Source organism: Girardinichthys multiradiatus, chromosome 13 (genome assembly GCF_021462225.1).
Source record: "Girardinichthys multiradiatus isolate DD_20200921_A chromosome 13, DD_fGirMul_XY1, whole genome shotgun sequence".
NCBI lineage: Eukaryota > Metazoa > Chordata > Actinopteri > Cyprinodontiformes > Goodeidae > Girardinichthys > Girardinichthys multiradiatus.
In genome coordinates this window covers 32,014,714-32,038,887 of record NC_061806.1, presented here as the reverse complement: position 1 = coordinate 32,038,887, position 24,174 = coordinate 32,014,714, and the positions used below count along the sequence as shown (strand labels likewise).

Sequence of the window (24,174 nt, the reverse complement as noted above, 5' to 3'; positions counted from 1 at the left end):
TTCATATCAGTGCTGGTTATTTTGAAAATGTTCTGCATAATGGACAATCATTCCATTGGCAATCAAAAGGATTATATGATACCATGTCCATGTTCAGCTTAAAAGTACAGTTGTAACCACAACTGTTATAATAGACTAAGGAAAAAAGGACAGATTTATTGTTTTAAGTTAAATATTTATGAACATACACATCCAACAGCTTTCACTATAAAATAGTCACACACTGACAAACTTAGCATGAAGACATTATTGATTTCACAACAGCTTCAAACAACATTAAGGTTATATGGTAAAAGGTCTGAACAAGTTGAATTTCATAAGTTAGGAAATAGCTACCAGGGCTGTTCTATCGACTCAAGTGGTTGTACAATGTATGAACAGCAGGGATCCCAATAATTTTGTGAATAGTGATTTTTACGAAAACATTTTCCTCATCTCAATAAAACTGTGAAATTAAAAATTTAACTCTGCTAGATTTGCATGATATCAGGAAAATTTAAATATGGATACTTTTGTTGAATATTGTGATGGAAATGTTGATTCTAGCATTTTCTGGACTCTCTACTTTGATAACATCCACACCAATGTGAGCTGTAGCATCTTGGCCACTACATCAAGTCTGTGCATCGAGGGCAATGGAACTCTATCCAACAGGCCAAAAATATTTTTAGCATGCACAATTAGTATGCATAACATTCAAAATATATTATTCTGGCAAATAATGCATTCAAGTTATCCTTTGAGAAATTGATGTTCCAATATGACTGTTATCCAATTATTGTGCAGCTCTAAATTCTATCAAACTCTTCAGTATCCAGCTGTGGTACTGTAACAAAAGCTACATTTATTTTCAGCCCCATCATTACCAGGGGTACAAATTAAGTGTGGAGGGTGCAGTGTATTTGTAGGGATAAGGCACAATTTTTTGGTTTTGTCCCTTTTTTGATTAATTTCTGACAAGTAAAATGAAACAGATCCTATAAGCTCTACAGAAAAATAAAACAAAATCTGTTCCACTCAGCACATTTGGCTTATGCGCTACCCTAAACAATTTCTAGCTGTGTGAAGGCAAAAAAAGTGTCCTTGCCTATTTATGTCAGTAATTTCATGAGTTGGTTTGAAGGCTTTTAGGGACTTTTGCTTTACAAAGTCAATATAGGTTAATACACAGAGGACTAGCTAACAGATGTATAAAAAAAATCGGTTTTTGGATGTCTTTAAATGTGACAGTCTGTTTTATAATGCATGGGTCCTTGTATGTTAACATGTAGTGAAAGCAAAATTAAATGCAGCATGTAGCTTAAGAGGACAAATCATTCATACTTTCCAGCGATCCAGACCACAATGCCCCTAATCGCTCTGATAATCATCCATCTTCTTCTTGTCCTCGTGTTGCTCAGAGATCATATCATTTGAGCTGTTCTAAAGCCCAAGCACTGAAGTGACACTTAAAAAATGACTTAGAAATAAGGAATTTGAAGCGGTATAACAAAGCAACTCCTTTTACAGTAAAGTGAATTAGCAAAAGTGCTAGTTTTTAGATTTTAATTTTTAAAACTGTTATGTGGTGTACTTACAGTGGTTCTGAGTCAAAGATTGAAGAGCCTAGGCAACCATGAGAGTATCTGCACAAAATAAGATTTTTTTGTAAAAAGTAATTCATTATGAAGGACATGTGCATTATTATGAGTTTATAATTTTGCTCTAGACCTTGTGGTATTGCTGTGATGAAGTAACTTGTCTTACTAACTTTTGTTTTTGTCTTTACTAAATATTTTGACTTTGAACATTCATCTGCAGAAACAAACAAACAAACAAACAAATGGTAGGATGGTAAAATGGCCCCATATTTTCAGCACCAATCCCATAATACTTGTAGGTTAAACCACAGCTGCTGTCAAACCTTAATATTTTTTTGTTCTGAATGATGTCTACAGTGAAGTTGCATGACTTCATTGTAAAATAATTTGAATCTCAAAAATGTCAGCACTGTTAATATAGACGGTAGTTTATGAACCATTTAACTGTCTCTATTAAAAAGTAATGTTTGTAGATGTTATGTACATTGGAGGCAAGGTTAGCAAGCCGAATGCCATTCATGGTCTTTTATGTGTAACAGATACTGGGGAAAAAATATGCAAAATCCAGTTAAGGTAATGTACAAAAATTATACAGTGTAGAAAGTAGATAAGTAGCATTGACTTATATTTTTGAATCATATACTCCATTACATTTACATCAGAGTTACTCTGCCAAGATATGCTTAACTACATTAATAAAGATTAAATGCAAATGTGATAGTAATTTGTAAAACATATTTAAAATTTATGAGACTGAAGCAGTTTTAGGACATATGAAAACGTCTTGGCCCCGCTCAGACCAGCTGTTAGCTTTAGCTTGTGGGATCTAACTAATCACAATTAATACAAAATGAAGATGTTTAACAAGGTATTATTTGCTCATAGCCTTTAAACAGAACATTACATAAAAAATGCATATAGCTCTCACTTTGTGTGTTTTAAGCGGTCTGAAGATTTTTCTACAAGTGTCATATCTTGAGGTGGAAAGAACAAGAAAAAATATCTTTTAGCCAGGACATTTCCTATTTCACAAGAACTCAGCTACAGAACCCCTGAGACTCCATCATAGGTCCCTCCCACTACAGAATCTGTCAGTGTAGCAACCGCAACTACTTGTAATTTCTGACCGATTACACAATAGTTGTTGGAGCTTCTGCCGTGAATATGTGTTAAGAAGAAGCTGCAATAACTAAATCAGGGCTACAAGAACAGAATTGTCATTTTGGCCTTGCTCTACTTGGAGGAAGTACAAATTTCTCTCGATTCTTTCAGAGTTTATACAGAACTTTAGTTCTGGAGGACTTTCCAATTACATTTTATAAAGAAGTGATCTGCTACTTTGTAATTACTTTAAGCTAATCATGCCTTCTAATATTCTAAAGATCTAAAGATCATTTCATTTGCCCAACCTAACCTGAGATCAGTTATAGCTTATGTGACCGTTTTCAGTGATTGTACCCCTGCTATTGTTCCCCTGTCTTCATCTGCTATAAAAAGTGAGACCAATAATTTAAGCACACATTGAATGAGAACAAACAAATTCCAAATCTACAGTAACACAAAGCTTTATTTCTCTACTTTTTTTTTCAGTAATATCAATGTGTGGATAACATTTAAATCTACTGAAACACCAAAAAATAAATAATTTCATAAATACTAAATTAGCACAGACAGACGGATAAAGACTTACAGAGACTGAACCTCTCTTTAAAAGGTACAGATACACATTTTTATTTGAACATAAAAAGCTTTTTTCTTTGAAACGGGTAGATTTAAAGACTTTTAAGGTAGCACCTGAGGACTTACTTTGGGTTAAGAGAACATAATAGTGTAAGAGCATAAGATAAAAAATGGAAATGGTGCATGCATTTAGGCATAGATTATGTAAGTAAACAAGCAAATACTATTGAAATCCTTGCTGGCAGCTGGAGTTTAGTTTGACTAGTAAATGTTGAATTTCAAAAATGATCTTCAGTGAATTAATTTACTGAGGATAATTTATAACATTTAGTGGTCCTCTAAGGTGCTAAGCTGAGTTAGAAATTACACCCAACTCCTAATTTCCAGATTAACTGTTCTCAACAGAAAACTGTAGATTCCAATTACAGATCAACATTTAAGAAGAGACGGGTTGAAAACCCACGATTCTTAAATACAATATGTCTACTCTTAAATTCCAGTAACTGAATTAATTCATCATGACTGTTCTTCCTTTAAATAAATATGATAATTATTTCAAATACTAATTTAGAAGATTTCCATCTGTCAGCATTTGTCTGAATCTTTTTCATATGTGTAGATGTTATTCAACAAACTGTCAGCTGTCACTTACTGTCATGAACACTAACCATCGCTTTGCTGATGTTGCGGTAGATGTGTTTGTTTTGTCCGAAATGATCCTCATAAATATTCGCATTTAAATAATTTAAAGAAGCTGTGAGTCATTCTGGGATGCATCTTTGTAAAAAAAAATAAAATAAAAGGATTTGTGTAGAGTAGGTTTAGTGTTGTCAGCCGCCTTTAGTTGCTTCATTTGTCAACTTAGCGATGAAGAAATTAGCTCTGAGGCCGCTTCCACAAGGTCAGCACACTTTACAGGTTGTTGTGGGCTTTGGCCAATCTTCCATGGTAGACTGAACAGCTTTATTACTGCTTTGCTTTCCAAAAGCTCTGTGCCAAATCAAGTGCACCTGCACTAGTTTCATTTAAAATAACAATATGGCACTACTGGAACTTTTCTCTAGAGCCATATCTGTTTTTGTCAGAAAATATTTTGTTTATTTTTCATCAGATTTGCTAACAATTAATTTTAAAAACCCATTCATTTAAAATCTCTCTTTTTTTTGGAAAGCAGTTTGACAGTAACAGAAACAATCAAATGAACTATTAAGAAAAGGAAAGAATCATCATAATATATTTACTCTTTTTCTTCTCTTTTTATGGAATTCTTAATGATAAGCAGAAATCTTTTACATGCAGATTATGGTGAAGATTTTAGCATATCAAAATTCTCTAGATGCTGCTTTGGCTCTAAAACAATCATAAGCGCAATTGTGGGCTTTATTTCCTGTATTCAACAAATGTAATATGCTAAAGGTTCTGGTCAATCTGGTCAATCAAGAGTAAAAGGGGGGCGAGGACTGATCCCTGAGGTACAACACAACTCAACTGAGACTTTGAGGATGTAACACTTTTAAAAGTGATTACAAAAATTTTGCTGGAGAGATACAGTCTTAATAAACTGAGAGGCAAGCAGTGAATTATAAACCATAAAGATTCTGAAGCAGTGTGATAAAAAAAAGGAACATAAAGTGCCCAAACACCAAAAATATAAGTTAAGAACAAAAAAAAACTCCTTTCTATAAAAATTTCCAGTATAAAAAATATTCTTTGTTCACAAGCTAAACCATTGGCTCATCATCACTGTCTTCTTCCACCACAAGGAGTTCCCGGGCAGACCTCAGAGTGGAGAGAGGGATAGAGGAAGAGGGAGATGGGGGAGGAGTTGTGGAAGGAGGGGCAGGAGGAGGAGTGGAAGGTGGAGGGAGGGTGAGATTGCTGTTGTTGCTGCAACTTCTACTTCTCAAGCGACTTGTTGTACTGCTGCTGCACTCCTCTGCTTCCCCGGGTACACCCTCAATCCATACCTCTGTTTCATGCTTGTGGTGATTTTGATGATTATCCTGGTGGTGGTCAAGGGTTAAGGAGCAGGGATCCTCTGGGATCATTTGAGGTGAAGGAGGAAATGTTGCAGAGGGTGATGAAGGAGCACTGGAAGACGAAGGTGGAGGTTTAGGGACAGACTTGTGGTTGCTAATGTCACGAAAGCTGGCCAAAGGGGGCCGGAGTCGGACACCGGAGCGCGTGGAGCCCTCAATGGACTTTTGGAGCTGCGAAAGGAAAAAAAGAAAAGGAAAGCAGAAATGGAAAAAAAAAGAAACAGAGACGGAATGTAATAGAATTAGGTAAAGGAATAGGAAAAATAGGTTTCATGACACAATGCTAGATACGGAAGAGAAGATGACAGAAAGGAGGATTAGCTAAATACTTACAAACTTATGGAAATCAAAGACACTTATGAAGACAGACTATACTGTTTATGCTAGAAATGGTTTAACCAGTTTCAGAGGCTATGAGACCGAAGCCAAATGACTTGGAAAAACCATTTGTGCTTCACAATCACAAGAGATGCATCAGAACAGCTAAATGGTAGTCTAAAAGGAGTCAGTTTTGTCCCCACTGTTCAAACCCTAAACTATACATGCTTGTTAATTTTGTTAAATTTTCTCTTTTTTTACTTTATTTTCTGGGGATGCTTTAACACAGTATGGAGCACTAACCAAAAAAATAATAATAATAATAGCAGCTAGCATGATGGCAGAATCAGTACATAAAGAAAACAGCACAGTCTTCAAACACAGTCTAAGTCCACCCACATTTTGTACTTACTGATTTTAACAAACATATCAATTCGTAGACTGATGGGGGTAATAATAACATCTGGGTAGATAACTATTTCTGTATTGAACCCCCTTTACATTGGGACATGCAACACAGACCTTAAATCTGTCATTAAATAATGCATAAGTTCTGCATTTAATGACTATTCCCCCGGCAGCCATATCTCCCAATAACCTTTGGGATTCTACACTTGCCTTTGCTTCTAATATAAATTATTACTGTCCATCGGTAATTAATCGGCCAGAAATTTGTGTTTGGGGCATCTGTGCTTCTTTATCACAGGAGAACAGGAGTTATCAACCAAATATTAAAATTGTTTTGTCATGTCTGGTCAAGAAGAATAGGAGAAAGAAGCAGAAACAATGACCTTTGTGTTAGACATGGAAAATGTTCAAAACTTAGGTTTCTTACCTCTTTTAAAGCTACCACCCCCACAAGTTTTCCAATGCTGGTCACATAAGCATGACTTAGTCCAAGCAGGGAAAATAATGTGTGAGTCTGAGGAGAAAAGATGAAAGGTGAGCTAACTGACAGGAAATAGCTCTTCTAAAAGGACTTTTTTTTTTTTTTATCTGTCTATGGCTTTAGACGATTTACAAGATCTGTGCTTCTCTGTCTGCTCTGTCTAGACACAAAGAGAACAAAGTAGCTTCAGTCTCAACACAAAGGGGAAGTCCTTGAGCATATTTTGAATGCACAAGCTATATATTTTATTTTCATACAGCAGCTGAGGTCCCACGGTGGAGAGCTCTTTGTATGCATCAGTACATCTCAATCACAAGGACTCTTTTGCACATGAATGAGCACGGTATTCTGTGTATTACCATGGAAATGAAATCACAAAAAAGAATAATAAGGGTACGAGGGTATTTATTCACTTCAGCATCCTGCAAATGTCTGAAAATCCTGGATCACCAAGATTTATAATAATAGGAATCCCATCCAGTGGTAACAACTACAGAATACATGAAAGAAGAGGACACCTAATGAGGATGTAAAAACGCTTAACATTTCCATAAAGCAGATTTTCATAATGTTATAAAAGAACTGCAACTAAAATGGATTCCTGGCATGTTTATATTATTATTATTATTATTATTATTATTATGATTTTTTTTTTTACATTTCCAAACCAGAATTACACTTACAAGGCAGTGACTGAAAACTATAAAAAAGTAGCTGGCATCATTTGAATGTGGATGCATGTAAGGAATAGGAGCAAATGCAGAATGCAGTTTCCTAAATATTGCTTTGACGCATCTATCAGACACAATCTTAGATGCATTGCTTAGACTCAGAGAACCTGTGAAATTCTACACGTCAAAACATTCTGATACATGGCAGGTTTTGATAAAATTAGCTCAAAGAAAATGGCAAACAAGCAGCAATTAAAAGAGAAATGCTTTGGATTATCAAATGTTATTTTATTTTAGAAAATATTTGCAACTGTAGAGAATTTTTGACAGATCTCAGAACAAGAATGCAGTAAATTAATGTGTTTTATCAATTCTTTCAAGTCCTTACTAATAAGGATGAGCAAAATTTGCATTGGTTATACAGTGTGTCAGAATTGGTTATACTACATATATTCAATAAATTAGAATGTTTTTGAAACCTTAATTTACATTAGTAACTAAATTCACTAAGTGAAAACATTATATAAATTATTTACATACAGACTGATGCTTTAAAGCCTTTATTTCTGTTAATTCTGATCATTTTTCACTCACAGCTAATGAAAACATGACATTTCATATTATAATATTACATCAGATCCATAAAAAAACGTTTTAATACAGAAGTGTGGACTTAATTAAAAATATGTTTAAAACCTGCTTAAAAGGTACTTCTAATCTGTCGAGTGAGCCTCATTTGAACGAATATTCTAATTTATTGAATATGACCGTATACAGAACCGCATTGGTTATATAGAGAAAACATCATAACAAGCACCAAATTCATCTTTTTCAAAATACATTCCTCAATCGTCTAAAACACATTTAATCCCGTTCAGCTTTGAGGGGAGCCGGTGCCCATCTCCAGCAGTCAATGTGCATGTGATGGACAGGTCACCAGTCCATCAAGGCAACATGGAAACACACAGGAAAAACAACCATGCACACACACTCATATCTGAGGACAATGTAGTGTGACGAAGGGTCAATGCATACCTCATTGATTTCTATTGACTTATCCAACCTGCATTTATTAAACATATTTCTTGACAGTCTGGAGTATGCAAAGAAAACCTGTGCATGTAACTGGGATTCCAACCTCGACCCTCATTGCTGTGTAACCACAGTGCTAACAACTGTGGCCCCATCCAGCATACTATTCTAAATATGAACTCCAATACATTTGAATTTTTTGCATATTTTATCATTCATTGGAATATAAATATCCAACATGCCTGCTGCTCTGCCCACTCTCTGTTTGCGGCCACAGATGTGAGGAAGTATGGTCTGCTGTTTCAAAGATGCATATATGGCACTGGTTAATGCATGAACATCTGTTGTTTCAGACAGAGGAGAAACCGGGTGATATTTAAGATAATGAGGTTATTATCTTAAATAAAACACCTACTGCAATAAGACCTGAAAACCAATTGATAGACATTTAGATCAGATTATGCATTTCCAATTATGTGCAACCTTTCTCAATCCACAGAACGGCCAGTGCCCAACATCCTGCTTTCAGGGAAATCAAATTAGAGCAGGAGAACAGCTGTTTTACAAGGATTCAGGGAGATGTCTTTTTCCACCAACCTTGTGCAACGATGTTCTCTCCACTAGCTGGAAAGGCGAAGGGTCAATTCGTATCTCATCGATTTCCATCAGCTTGTCCATCTCTCCCTCTTCCCACGCTTTAATCTGCAGCAGCAAATAAACAGCAAGGTCACAGAGATGAATCATCTGTAGGCCATTCAGCCATACCAGCAGGAAAATAAAGTTATTTTTTAGAAGTATGACTTTACCCACAGGGTAACGTCAATATTTGTTTTTATGAGAAGTTATAAAGAATATGAATAAATCTATCAGGCAATAAAAACAAGTCTTATTTAACTCATAAACACCAAGCTGTCTGTATGGTTAAAAGTATATATATATGTGTTTGTACACTGGATGTTTGGCTATGTAGAGGAGAATGCTATAATTTTCCAACAAGGAGGAAGTTTTAGGCTAGAAAAATCCTAAAGTTTCTGTGGATTTTACTGATGAGATTTGGCCTCCTGTGACAGGGGCAGTGCTCTTTTACAAGACTGTGTTTGGGGGAATATTGGGATGGCATCAGGAAGACTAAAGCCAGGTAGGCAGATGGAAAAGCACTACAGGGAGTATTACTGTTTGGTGCAACAGCACAAAAAAGATTATGTTCTCCAATGCAGCGGATTTTCATCAAGTGAGCCACATTTGGATGCCGATTCTTCTATGATAGAACATCTTCTTAACGCAGTTCTGTGTGTCAGAATGTGACTTCCTTGAATTGTCTGTTTGAGATGGAAAAAAAAAAAACTAATAGGAGAAAAAAAAAAAAAAACGTTGTTGCATGTAGCAACAATATTTTGCAAGGAAAGCCTCAGAAATGGCTTTTGTTGGGGTCATCCATTTTGGGGGAATAGACCGGCTGGGCTGCGTAATTTGACATGCGCAGCTCAACAGGCGTCGCAGCTCTTATGTCAACCAGGATTATAAAACCCACAGAAAATAAACTTTCGTTGCCATTTCCAACGTCTCTCATGGGACGATGTAACAGAGGCACATATCTGGAGAGAAAAAAGCTCGCAGGCAAACTTTTCCACCACACGGCCATTCCCAGAAGAGCTTGGAAATCTGTCTGATACAAGAAGGTCAGAAGATTCATATACTGATCGAAAACCCTGCCGACACTCCGCTGCAGGTGGAAACCCACAGAGGCTTTATTTCCAAGGAGACCCCTTGTTGATTCAGTTGACTGCACGGTTCATATTTTCTCCGTTTTGGACGGATAAGAAGTTTTTTTTCTTTTTTTTTCTTTTTTTTATTGTGTCCTGTCCAGCAGAGTATTGTTTAGAATTGTTGTCTGAGTGCCAAGAAATTGCCCAACAGATGTACTTTCACAAGCAGAGCATCACAGCTAATGCTTTAAAGCTCTGCTTGATATTTATAGAAGAAACTTTATTATAAACATCTTTGGGAATATTTCAATTGTTACGGACACGGAGACTGAAATGAAAAATGAAGCTCAAAAAGAGAGAGATGGGGAAAAAGGGGAGAAAGGGAGGAAAGAGTGGAGGAGAGAAAGAAGGATGAAGAGAATGCAAGATTACACCCTGCTTGCTTATACACCTACAGCTGTTTTTTTTTAACAAAATAGTACACGGTAATTCTGAATGTAAAATGTACTTAGTGAGAGGTGCAGCCCAAAATAGAACATCTGTGTATCTGTCAACACCTGAAGCTTAACACCTGTGAGTATGGGTGTGGACACGCTTTTGTATACAAGGTTTCTCCACAAAAATATGCAATAGCGAGTGGGAGGACCCACAGGCCTGCCCCATGGTCCCTGGACGGACACTGAGGAGATCCGAGTCACAGACATCTAAAGGACCCCAAAAGCACAAGAACCCCAGGAGAATCACCGCCGGGACTACCGCAACCCCCCCAGAGAAGAGCAGTGGAGAGTCCCAGGGGAACCACCCAGCAGCGACAGTGCAGAAGCCCCAGGGAGCCGCAGCGACGAGTCCACAGGCCCTGCCGTCAGCCATCCACGCCCGAGCAGATCCAGCCATGGACCCAAAGGCCCAAGACCCCTGGACACACCTCCCCCCAAGCAGAGGCCCGACAGAGCCCAGGGGGCCAGGCCCCGGCAAGCAGCCACCGGGAGTGAGCCAGCCCACAACAAAGCACCCGGCCGCGGACACCGAGAACCACAAGTACACCAGTGGGCAGAGACTCCAACCACCAGCAGGCGATGTGGCGGGGAGGAAGCTGATCCAGGAAAGGGAGCAGTTCAAGACCCAACCTGTTGCAAAAAAAAAAAAAAACAGGCACACACAGTCACAATCACCCACTCCCACCCTCATGCATACACATAAAATCACTCACACCCAACATAAGGATAACAACAATGGACGTCATACACTCACTCACACTCCCCACGCATACTCTATACTCCCAGGTCCAGGCGCCTGTACCCCCTCAGGGCAACCAGCCCTCGGACCCAGGAGGTAGTCCCTTTCCCTCCTGGGGCAGAGGCAGGCAGACAGCGCCGGTACTGCCCAGACCCGGGTGACTCCGGCCCAGCTCCTGCCCCCCTGCCCCGAACCCAGTCCTCAACAACCCCCATCCACCTCCGGAGAGGGGGCTATGTACAAAAGAGGGGTCCACATGGCCCAAAGCAACCCACCAACCGAAGCCGCCCCAGGACGGAGCAGTCCCGACCCCCCAACGAGCCCTGATCTCAACCCCATGAGTCTCCCACCCCCAGTGAACCCCAACAAGAACAAGAACCTCCCCATAGGGCCACCCCCCAACAAGGACACCGATATCGAACACACCCCCCCGAACCCAAACGGCACGAATCCGCACCCCCACCGGGGCACACCCCCACAGGTGAACTCCGTGGCCGAGAAGCCAATGAAGCCACACCCACACAGTGCAAGCTCCACACACAGCCCTGCTCTAAGAACCCCCGCCGCACCCCGCTCCCCCACCACACAGCGCGCCGCAACGGCAAGGCAAAGGCCCTGCGCAGCGCCACCCCCGCCCACCGGCGCAACAGGGCAGACCCCACCCAGCACCGCACCCACAACCGGACCCCCGACCCCACACCTGATTGACCCCCCCGCCGAGCTCCGGCGGGGGAAATTTATCTGTCAAAATATGGTCAAAGTTCCCCCACCTTCGGTGAAGCGGTTGAACAAACAGTAACATAATAATAATAATAATAATTATTATTATTATTAATGATAAGTAACTAATTGTAATTATTGAGGGCTTTGAGCCCATACTCACAACACCAGAGGACATCTCTGATTTCTATTTGTAAGTAATAATATTTGGTTAAGAAATTATTTTTTCTGAATTATGATTTTTAACTATAATTTTTGATAAATATTCATTGATCAATAATCATAATTCTTGCAACATGTTTCTCATCTGTTCATAAATTTCTTCAGATTGGGACATGATGTGTTGCTTTTAGAGATCTTCATGCTGTCTGGTAGATTCTATTGAAGTGATGTTAATTCTGCAGGTCAGGGAGTAATCTGGACTAATCACAATTAAATCATGATTTCACAAGGGGAACAATAACTATTTACCCAATGCCAGGATGGTTTGGATAGATTTTCTTCCTTAACAAATGAAATCATAAAATGAAAACAGATTTTTGTATTTTTCTCATGTTATTTTTATCGAATCTTGAAGTTTCTTTAATGATTTGAAACTTTCAATGGTAAAGAGAAATCTGTAAGAAGGTAGATACATTGTTAGCTTATTTATATCAGTGCTAAATAAACAGAAACTCTAAAACAGATCTATTAAAAAGTTATTCTGAAATCTGTGACTAATAGAGAATAAACTTACAAAAAGCAAATTAAGTAGTGTTTTGTGCAGACATTTAGTGTAAGAAAAACGAGACAATGTCATAGAATGAAACACTGGAGGTCAAGCTGGTTTTCCTTTGCAGCCAAAAAAACCACTGCTTTAAAAGTGTTCATTATAAATTTCACAAGGTAATCATAGTGCATCATAGATTTTTATTCATTGTCTAAAATGGTGGTCTAACTGCAAGAGAGAATCAGTCAAATGACATTTTCATCTAAATGTTGTTCAATGGACTGTTTAAAACTTGATCTCTTGCTAAAAAAACAACATAATTCTAGATTAAACACATAAATTGACTGTTTTGGAAAGTAAACGGTGCAGGCTGGTATTCTGTCATCATCAATTAGTAGAACGGACTAGAATAGAAATCAAAGCTATAGTGATATTTAACTGTTAAAACACATTATATTTAATAAGATGATTCATTTCCAATAGTGTTGCTCCCAAAAAACACAAGATATTTTACAAAATATATCATGTTTCTTCATGGACCTACCTCATCTGATGTCACCGTGTCTGACAGAGGAGGAGGGCATTGCTCCTTGGGATAGAAAAATGAAAAGAGAAAACATTAGTTTCTGAATCTGACCATTTAGCTAGTAACTTAATAATAAGTCAAATAATTAATAATTAATAAAACTCAGTGAACTATTATATTATTTATGACTGGTTAAGATAGTGGGGTTCAACACCTTTAACTAGAGTTTAGTAGTATGCTGGTGGAACATTTTCCTTCGCATTTCTGTTTGATGTAATCAAATGGGTTTTTGTTTGATGTGAAAACATTTCCCTCTGAGGTATACGACTGGGTCCAAAAATGTAATTGATAATGAGCTCCACAATTTGAAAACCTCAGAAGTGGACAGAACAGAAATCAAATTCTTAACCCTCCAGCTTGCAGCCACACACATACAGTGTGATTTTCCTACCTGCAGGTGAGAAGCTTTGTTTCCCTCTGAGTCAGACTGACTGCAGATATAATAACTTTCCATTTGAGAAGATTGGAAAGAAAACGTATCATTTTGGAGAGGTTCTTCTGAATAAGTTTTTTATTTTGATTTTAAAACTTCTATTGATCAGATATGCAGCTAAATGAATAGAGGTTACATACCAACAAGTTCACCCAGCCGTACCAGTACATGGATGTAGTTCTGGCATAGCTATGGCTAAAGGATTAAGAACTATTTGCATTTCTATGCATAATATAAAAAACATCTACATTACAAAGTCATTTCTAAATAGCAGATTGAAGAAAAAGGAACAAATTACCACCCAGAAAATAACATTTAAAGCACAAAAAACAGAGGGGAACTGGTATTGTAACAGTGCAAGCTCAGAAACTGAACTGCATTCACAGACACACCTGCATTTCTTTCTCTGACTGTCTGTTCTTAGAGGTGAAGAGATTTCTGAGAGTTCTCCTCACTGACTGCAGGGGACCTTTTTCTGAACGAGGAGCGGAGAAAACAAAAGGTTGCAGTAGATGAGAGTCAATAAATTATACAAATGCAGCTTTAGAAGAAGTAACCTAACTGCAAATGGAATGTCAGGAATCTGCAAGAACCAAAGAAACCTTTTGATTGTGGTCGCCTGGATACCGCTTCACTTGGAGGCTGCCTATTATTGAGTTTGAAAAGCTAGTGAGGAGTTTACTGTGCAAAACACACAGACCATCTGCCTCCTCACTGAGAACATTGTGCCAAATATTTGATCATTGCTGTTAGAAATACAAAGCTACACTGTCTAATTGTTTGACATCTGTTGAGTGCAGAGAAACAAGCATGAATCAGTTTGGTGAAAAGCTGACAGTAATTAAATGCATCTTACTAAGTTTGGCACAAAGGGCAGATGTGAAGCTGCTGGGTCCAGAAAATGCATAAAGGATTGTTTTTGTCCCAACAACCATTTACAGACCCATTCAATAAATTAGAACATTGTTGAAAGGTTTATTTATTTGAGTAACTTAGCTCATTAGGTGAAACACCTACAGATGAACTGCTCATAAACTGATGTTTACAAGCATTTATTTCTGTTAATTATAGGGATTTTCTGCTTACTGCCTTTAAAAAACATGACCTTTAAAATTAGAATATCAGACCAATAAACAACAACTTTTTTAATACAGAAATGTGGGCTTTTTAAAAGATATGTTTAATAAATGCCTAAAGGTTGTTATTTTCAAAAAATATCCTTATTCTGAAAAACAATCCTCATTGAAACATTCTAATTTTTTTGAATATGACTGTATATGTGCCCTGGGTATATACAGTGCTTTGCAAAATGTATTTGTACAAGCTTTTTCACAATACAACCACAAATGTTTTTTATCAGGATTTATTTGGCAGATTAACAAAAAATGGGGCAGAACTGTAAAGTGGAAAGAATTTCCAGTTTATTACAGATTAAAATAAAAGTGTACATTGAATTTGTATTTAGCCCCCAACTCCCTACTGTGTAGAGACATCTTTTGCAAAGTTACAATACTGCTGCAAGTCTTTTCGGGAGAGTGATTTTTATGAGTATTCTTCTTTACAAAATAGCTGATACTCATTCAGATTGTGTGGAGAACCTCTGAACAGCAATTTATGATTGTTGCCACCAATTCTCAGCCAGATCTTGGTCTGGATTTTAATTGATCCATTCTAAAACATACCTGCTAACTAATCAGGTGTGCTCATGGCAATGTACAATGTTAGTTTTACACCATGCATGGTGTTTTACATTTAGATCAAAGGGCACTTTTGGTCTCATCTCACCAGATCACATTTTCCCCACATCTGTTGTTCTGTCCCCACATCTGTCCCCACATGGTTTCTAATAAACCTTTATCTGGACTTTGTACAGCTGGCTTTGAAATTAATTAAAAAATACTGACTAATTAGGCAACTTTGGTGATTTAATGCACTGGATGCTATCAAGGAATTTCAAAGTAGAGGGTACAAATAAACTTTTTCAATTTTTATTTGTGAATTTTTAGACTTTGCAAAAAATTTATCATTAGTCTTCCACTTCATAATTATGCATGACTTTGAGCTGTTTATAAACCACACTAAAACACATGAAACTTTGTGGTTTTAAAGGTAAAAAGTTCAAGTGGTATGAATACTTTTGCCAGTGTAGATTACTTGTTTAGCTGGATTCGAGCTAAATAGTTTACTTTTATATCAGTCCACCTCTTCCAAGAACAAAATGAAGGAAAACAAAAGTCAGAGGGAACAAATATAAAAATAATGAAAAAGTCTTCCTTACAGATGGTTACCAGGTTAGACATAAAGATCTTTTTATTTGACCCTTAGGTTTTTATTAAAGCACTACTTGCATTATCCTTCATCTGCATACTTAATTTACTGCACATTTCTGAATGTCAGTTAAAAAAATGTGCGCCTGATTAAAAATGTACAAATGAGGTTGTTAACCTTTATCAGACTACAGTTCCTAACTGGAAAGTAAAACTTCAAGATGAAAATGAATTAAATCATTATTCTTTTAATCTCTTAAAGCTCAACCAGCTGAACAAACATATCAGAAATTCTTTGTAATCCCCAAAACGCACACAAAAAGTCAATCAAGTTTCCTCTAATATGCAAATAGTTGTTTGCTCAATAACCATTTGATTCAGTACTAAATAGGCTAAAACTCTAAAACAGATGCACTAACATTAGAAAAAAATATATTTTGAAAACTGTGAGTCTAATGGAAAAAAATTCTACAGTATAAATAAAAGCAAATGAAGTAGCTTCATGTGTAGACATGTAAAAAATGTTTTATCTGTGTACATTAAGAGGACCACTAATGGGGCTAATTTTTTCCCTGCACTTTACTTTTTTTTAATTTTTCAAGAACATCATTTTTACGTGTCCTCGAAGCACGGATCTAACATGTTTTGAATGATAAAGCATCAAAATACTTAATCATACTTGAATTTTCCCTCAGATGTTTCTTTTTCAGGGTCAAGTAAGTCATAGCAAGGACACATTCATTTACATCAATGTAGTGAGTGAACTTGCATAAAGGTATCAATATTCCTCTGAAAGGCTCTCAGAGGCCTATTTTTCTGCACCTGCACATCTATTTTACATAAACACACAAAGTGTGGTGGAATGAAATAAATATGGTCATCTGCACAGTGACTTTTTTCCTCCGAAAATGGGTTATTAATGTAGTAGTTAACTTCAACAGGAACTTTATCTATGAGTTCCAGGTTAACAAATTGCAAACTGCTTCCTTTTTCAAAACATTTGCATGGCAATTATGGCATAAATACAGTTTTCTTACAACAGACATGAAATCCTATGTTTTTCAGAAGTCATTAAATGATACAAAAGTATGTTGTCCTTTCACCTCACCAGTGGCAGCATGGTTCGAGGAAGTTTCCTGAACTTTTGGAGGAGGTAGGGGACCGTTTCTCTCCTCCTGAGCAGGCAACAATTACATGCAACAATTACATTCTACTTTTTTTAATTGTTTGGTCTAAATTGTAAAGTTAAAATGACAAAATAAAATTCAAGCAAATATTTAGGTTTGAAAAATGAAAGTTTTTTTAATAATCAGATGTAAACAGCGATAAAAAAGTAAAGGAAATCATTGGGTCACCTTGTCCCTTTCTTCATCTTCTTCCTCATCTACAAAGGCAAATGACTCCCAGCTGCTTTTTGGACACTGGTTCTGCTCCTGTAGACTTGGACCCTGAGCTCACATCCAGGGAGACATTTTAAATCAAATGAATATTGTCGTGAAATGAAATAAACAATGACGTTTTTACATCTGACATGATCCAGAGTCTACTGACCATAATCTTGATGTTATTTTTTTTTTACAGAAACATGGTTAGATGAAAATAGTGAGACACCTACACTGATATAGTCAACACCTCCCAATTACAATTTTCTAAGTGAGACCAAGGAGCATAGCAGAGTAAAGGGGTCGCCACTTTGTTTCATGATTCACTATCAATGAAGTGTAAAAAGGTATCTCTGGGCAAATTTGACTCATTTGAATATCTTGCTGCCCAGGCAAAGGGCCCTGCTTGAGCTATGTTTATGAATGTTTACATGCCTCCATAATCCAAAACAAACTTTTTCAATGATTTCAATGACCTATCTGTGATATGTGTTCATTATGACTGTTTAAAGATTGTGGGAGACTTTAACATCCATGTTGACAACCCTCAAGACAAAGGGGCAAAATAATTATGTGATACACTTAAAGAGTTTAGCTTGACTGAACATGTTACACAGCCAATGCACAAAAGAAGACATATTTTGCACTTTTGGTCTGAGCATTTCCAAGGTCTTGTTATGATTTAAAGGTGGTTAGAGTCTCGTCTCTGATAATTTTCCAGGTGGTGCTTTAGTTCATTCCTTTATGTTTAGTTTCTTACTTGTTCTGTTTATTGTATATTTAATCTTCTGTTACATTTGTAAAAAAAAATGCTTTGCAAGATTGTTTTCTTGCATCTCTGTTACCACTCCCTGCCACAGTCAGCTTATAAATCAGCTCCATTCAGTCCATCTGCTCCATGTAATCAGTCTCAATGCTTTCGCCTATGCCATGCTCTATATATACTCTTCGGTGTTGTTTGTTCCTTGCTGGTTTATACTGTTGTCATGCCAAGCCTGTCTGCCACGTCAAGTCTGTCCATGACTGTTTGCCAAACTTGTTCATGTCTTCGCCTGTTTGTCATGGCAAGCCTGTCCACATTTTTGCCTGGATGTAAGTTTTCTTTATTTTTGTACTCACGGAGCTGCTCCTGCCTGTCTGCATTTCAGTTCCACTCCGAAAACCACACTCTGACAGGTCTTTGTAACTGATGTTGCCCTATTAGATCACTTTTCTGTTGTCTTCGAAAGAATCATTTCCAACGACTCAATTAACCAAAGAGATTTTATGAGACAACACTTTTTAAGGACAGATCAACTGAAACTTTTTAACCAAGTTTACTTTACCATTTCCACTTTGTCGTGTAACTCAGTAAATGAGCTGGTAGATAACTTCCATTCTAAATTTTCAGACGTTATTAATTCCATTATAGTGTAGGTTGTCTCTGGTAAAAAGAAATCTCCGTGGAGAGATGTTCCACCAGCAAGAAGTAAAGATAGGGAGTGCCAAAAAGCCAAACGGAGGTGGTGAAAGACTGGATTCAAGGTTCACTGTGATATCTATAAAGAGAGAGTTCACGGATATAGCTTTCAACTGAAAAATGCAAGGGGATCTATCATTTCTGCAATCATCAACAAAAACAGTAATAATCCTAGTGCATTATTTGCTACGGTCAACAGGTTAACAAACCCTCCTGCGTCTGTAGCATCTGAACTTCACTCTGCCAGGGCCTGCAATCAATTTGCTAACCTATTCACTGAGAAATTTCAAAAGATTAGAGGAGTAGTCTGCATATCATTATCAAGTCCAGCGCCAATGCTGTGTCCAGCCAAAACAAATTTTGACAAAATGACTCAATTCTACCAAATCTACTACAACAGTATAGAAAACAATTCTTTAAGAAGGTTTTGCCTGTTTTATTATCTGATTCAATATAATAAACTCAATCATGTTTCCCCCCAATCCTTAAAAATAGCAATTATCAAACCACTGGTAAAAAATAATAATCTGGACAATTTATTGCAAAATAACAGGTCCATCTCAAAGCTCCCCATCATCAGTAAGATTATAAAAAAAAACTGTTGTATAATATTAAATGGAATATTTTAAGTGTACCAGATATTTTATTTCTGACTGGAAATAATATCAAGATTTTGAGTGGCCAGGGAAGGGTCTCAACTTAAACCTGACAGGGAATTTGTGGAGGGAGCTAAAGATTAGGGTTATGGCAAGGATGCCTTCCAACCCTAAACACTTTGATCTCATCGCCAAAGATAAAATGAAAACATGCAAAAAGCTCGTCAGCAATTAAAATAGTTGTTTGATTGCTATAATGCCAACAAATATTATTCCATCGATTATTAAGAAGGTTATAAATATTTTTTGAAATGCCATTTTAAAATATGATTAAAGCAAATTATATTTCTACAAAATATTATTATCTTTTGAAAGATGCCAGCCCAATTCCTATAAGAAACAAACATCTAGGTTGAATGAAAATAATTAAAATCTAAATCGGCTAGGTGTATGAACACTTTTAGGCTTAACTGTAAGTATAAGGTATAACTACTTTACGGTACGTGGACATACTTCCAATGTCACAATAATTATGTATTAAAATCAGTTTTTAATGGTCTTAAGAAATATAAATTTTTATGAGAAACTAAATATTTGGTTTTACTGGGAGCAACCATCTTTATCAACCTTACATATATAAATACTTCTATATCTCTGTGTATGTAATGAATTGTTATACCTGAGCACCACTCAAAATTTCTGAATTAAATAAAATTTTCCAAGATTTACTAACTTTATCAGAATCACATGTACTCTTTTTCATCAAGTGAGAGAATGCTATATTTGGTTATATTTAGCATTTAGGTTTTCTGAGATGAACTTTGCTTGAACTGAACTCTGTTAACAAATTCAGCTATTATGATTATTCTTTTGTTTCTGACCTGGTTGTCACACACAATAATCTTACATACAATAACTGATCAAATATGACCTACAAACTGTGTTTTTATTGCTTTTTTGGGTCACTCAGTGGACAGAGAAGCAAAAACAGCCTCTTTTATGTACATGAAACAGTCAGTTACTGACAGTCATGATTTAAATTAAACATAACCTCTTCTGAAATTTAGACCAATCATTAGGCCAATTACTGCATTTGCAATTATGCTTCGGCACATTTTTAAGCAACCTATTATGTATCTGTTTTATGGAGCAAACATTTCCCATCCAATTAAATGTCATCTGAAGGGCACTTCAGATTGCACACAAATAATGATGGGCTTCCTAAAGCATCAGAGTGTGTACATGAAAAGCATATTGGGACTTTGTGTGATTCTGTTGACTGTTATACAAAGGCAAAGAGTTGTGAACAGGAAAATTTACATTGTTAAAGCGGCAATGAAAGACATACTAAGCAACCAAAATGAATGACTCAGTTACAGCTAATTGCCCTCACCTCCATCAGAAGTCTCCTTTCTGGTGACAACCACCAATCACAGAGAGCTAGAAGCTCTACACGGTCAATGCTGCCCAATAAGATCATAGAATCTAAACAGAGGAAAAAATATTTATTGGACTGCATACTGTCATACATAAATACATGATAAACATACCTTTTGAGTCAACTAAAGGGATAGTTTTGAGTGAGGAGGAATCCAGCAGGTGTTTGACTTCTCTGTATGTAGATTGGGAGGATATGAACTTCACCTTTCTCACCATAATGTCCTCTACAAAGATGTTGTATTGGCTGCAGGGTTAAAGAAAAACTAATTCCAGGTCCAAAAATAATATAATATAATATAATATAATATAATATAATATAATATAATATAATATAATATAATATAAATATAATATAATATAATATAATATAATATCAAACAGGATATTTTAAAATAATCAATTACAAGTACATGATGAAAATAATCTTTATGAAGAAGCTACAGTAAGTAATAATGTTTTTAGCCAACAGTTTCTGGACATCTAATGTTTACAGGAAGTTAATTCCAGATCTGTGGAACATATAAACTAAATACTGGCTTCCATTATTCAGATTTGGTTTTGGGAACTCTGAGGTATCTGATAAACAGAAATTACTCAGTGACCATCGTCACGTTGTCACACAGAGATTTAAAACTGAGTGCCATCAGCATACATATGGTAAACATTGTTGTAATACTCCATAATCTAGGATCTAACCATCTAAAACCATGACATAGGTTTTAGATAAATTTCTTGCATATGCAATTAACACAAACCTCATGTGTCCAAAGCCAAGCTCCGGCAGGTATGGTAGCTTCTTGACCTGGATGATAGAGTCATACAGAGAGGGTTGCAGGCCCTGGGCCACCATGTTGGCCAGGATTACAGCCACCATCATGGGGAGGATGTGGGAGATCTGGCCCGTCAGCTCAAAACATATAACGGCTGTAGACACAGTATGAGTCACAGCTCCAGTTAATGCTGCTGCTCCTGTCAGAGACATGGATAGAGAAATGAAGGAAGTATGGGATCCAGGGCAGAGGGATAATGGGAAGAAGATAAAATACAGAAAAGGTAGACTGGGATTATAATGGAAAGTAAAGGAGGGGACTAAAACAAGTCAGGACAGAGAGAAAGAATAAAATTAAGGTAGGGTAGAGTCCCCATTACTTCATAGAGCTAGAAAACTCTGCACGCACCAGTATTACTTTCTTTTTGCCCGTAGCTCTCCTCAGGCTGCATTGGGGAGGACATGCATGTGACCCCCTTGATCCTGCTGGCCAAGTAAAAGACTGCCTCTTTGAAGAAACTTTGAATCAAAATTAAACTACGGTCTGCTGTCTGTGTATTCAGTGACTGTACCCCTATAATTCTTGTATTTTAGAAAAAAGTTGTTTGTGTTTATTCTGTACATTTGTGTAGTCCTTGCAATTTGAGGACACCAGTGTGTGAATTCACACCTTGATCTATTGTTCTATAATACCACACATCATCAGGCAGATATCCATAAAACAATAACTGACAGAGACTAAGAGCTGTTTGACTATTAATTCCTGATAATCAGGTGGTTCCCCGACCTTTTAATTTAGATTAAATTGACTAACTTTGTTAATATTTGTCTTTGGCACTTATTTATATTATTATATAAATTATTCATATCCAAACCAAACTATGGTTCCACTACACTGAAGGACCAGAGAGGTTTATAGGAGGTGGAAGAGACGTTGACAAAGAAAAAAACACTTGACACTTTTTTTTTTAAATCATTGGATGCAAGAAGTTGGCAGGATGAAGTGAAACAAGTATTAAGAGATACTGCATGAGAAGATCAGAAATTGACAGTTTGACAGCTTCTTGAATCTGGGTTTTAATCCTGCAAAATTAATAACTGCTGATGATACTGGTAAAATGCAATAACACAAAACAGAGCAAGAATAGATGAGACAACAAACTACAGACTAACCAATTACTGCATAGCCCCCAGGAATGATACGGTACAGAATGCCATCAAACACAATCCCATTAGGAAACAGGGTTGCCATGACCTCTCCAACCAGCCTGCCAAATGCAGCTCCTACAAGAGGGAGCAAATAGTGAATGTGAATACAGATTCAGCAGTGGACACTCCAGAAGGAAAACTTTGTTGCCAAAGTATGTATGTGAATAATCCATTCATTTTCGATATGCACTGAATTCTGTTTGATGTGACCTAACTGGGGCTGTTAGGGTGTTGAATGGGTGCTATGAAGTGCTTATCTCCAGTGGTCATTGAGTGATAGCCAGGTTACACCCAAGAGAGGGTACCAGTCCATTACAGGGCCAACACAGACACATTCAACCTTCCCCTTCACAGGCTTACACTTAAGGCCAATTAGATGAAAACTGGACATCTTCAAAACACAGTTGGCAAAGGAAGCATAAGACAGGACAGATAAAGTTTCTTAAACTAGGTCATGGAGCCACATCAGGCTCCAGTAATACAGCGAGAAAGTGTAGTAAGTTTAATGTAGAGGCAGCACTTAGAAATTTCCACTTCAAAGTTCTTCACTTGAGGCCCTCTGACCCAATAATGTATTGCAGCCCACAAGCAATCTTTAAAAACAGGTTTTGATCCATCTGAAATTCGTATCCAATTTAAATGTTAAGGGGTCAAATAGGACGTCTATGCCTTAAAAAGGAACTGTGCTAGCTTAAAGGATGTATAAAAGAACAAAGAGGAATGTAGAACCTGTTTTATTGAACTAACCTTCAATTCTCCTTCAGAAATCCATATCCCATTGAACTTATAAAATATAAATTATCAGAATATGGTAACAAATAATAACATTTAACACATCTGCTATTACAATACTTATTACATAATGTGTGACATTGGCAGCAGGTTCCAATTATATGGAAACAAGCCTGTAATGGCTCCTCCTTTTACAGTCCACTGCTGATAGCAGCAATAAAATGTTACAAACCTATGGTTTTCTTTGTTTAATGATGACATCCTTAATTGTCAACAAGTGTATCTCTATGAATGCTTATTTGTCTTTGTATTATTTGTCTTTATGCGTCTGTGTTACCCTTTCATGGACTGGCAACCTGACCAGGGTTCACCCAGCCTCTCTTCTATTGACTGCTGGAGATAAACAGAGTTAAATGGATATAAAAAATGGATTGACAGTTGATATTTTTGAGAATTGAAAAATATCCACTCCAATTAATAATATCCACATGTTGTGTTTGCTCACCAAGTATGAAGACAGGCATGAAGGCTCCAGATGGAATGGGCATGGTTGTGGCCACAGCAGACATCCAGAACTGCACGCGAGACAGAGATGCAATGCTCTTCAGTCAAGAGAACTCAGAGCTGATAATCAGCCGGAACATTTTTATCTTATTTTTACAGCAGAGCTGAAAGTGTTACTGTAGCAATCATATTGAAGTCTCTAACATTTGTTTTGTAT

The 24,174-nt window shown here is 37.0% G+C and overlaps 1 protein-coding gene across 2 annotated transcripts in view; it reads right to left on the bottom strand.

The window, feature by feature from the left end:
• Window positions 1-3,129: 3,129 nt before the first annotated feature.
• LOC124879244 (chloride channel protein 1-like) overlaps window positions 3,130-24,174 on the bottom strand; it is a 46,938-nt gene continuing 25,893 nt past the window's right edge. For both annotated transcript variants that reach the window (XM_047383670.1, XM_047383671.1), the window contains 12 exons: window positions 23,959-24,028; window positions 22,686-22,796; window positions 21,499-21,712; window positions 20,854-20,987; window positions 20,697-20,788; window positions 17,222-17,314; window positions 16,975-17,041; window positions 13,992-14,074; window positions 13,125-13,169; window positions 8,807-8,911; window positions 6,453-6,539; window positions 3,130-5,470 (listed from right to left, as the gene is read on the bottom strand). In XM_047383670.1, coding sequence (XP_047239626.1) covers window positions 4,982-5,470; window positions 6,453-6,539; window positions 8,807-8,911; window positions 13,125-13,169; window positions 13,992-14,074; window positions 16,975-17,041; window positions 17,222-17,314; window positions 20,697-20,788; window positions 20,854-20,987; window positions 21,499-21,712; window positions 22,686-22,796; window positions 23,959-24,028 — 1,590 coding nt within the window. In that variant the 3' untranslated portion in view covers window positions 3,130-4,981. The remainder of the gene's footprint in view (window positions 5,471-6,452; window positions 6,540-8,806; window positions 8,912-13,124; window positions 13,170-13,991; window positions 14,075-16,974; window positions 17,042-17,221; window positions 17,315-20,696; window positions 20,789-20,853; window positions 20,988-21,498; window positions 21,713-22,685; window positions 22,797-23,958; window positions 24,029-24,174) is intronic.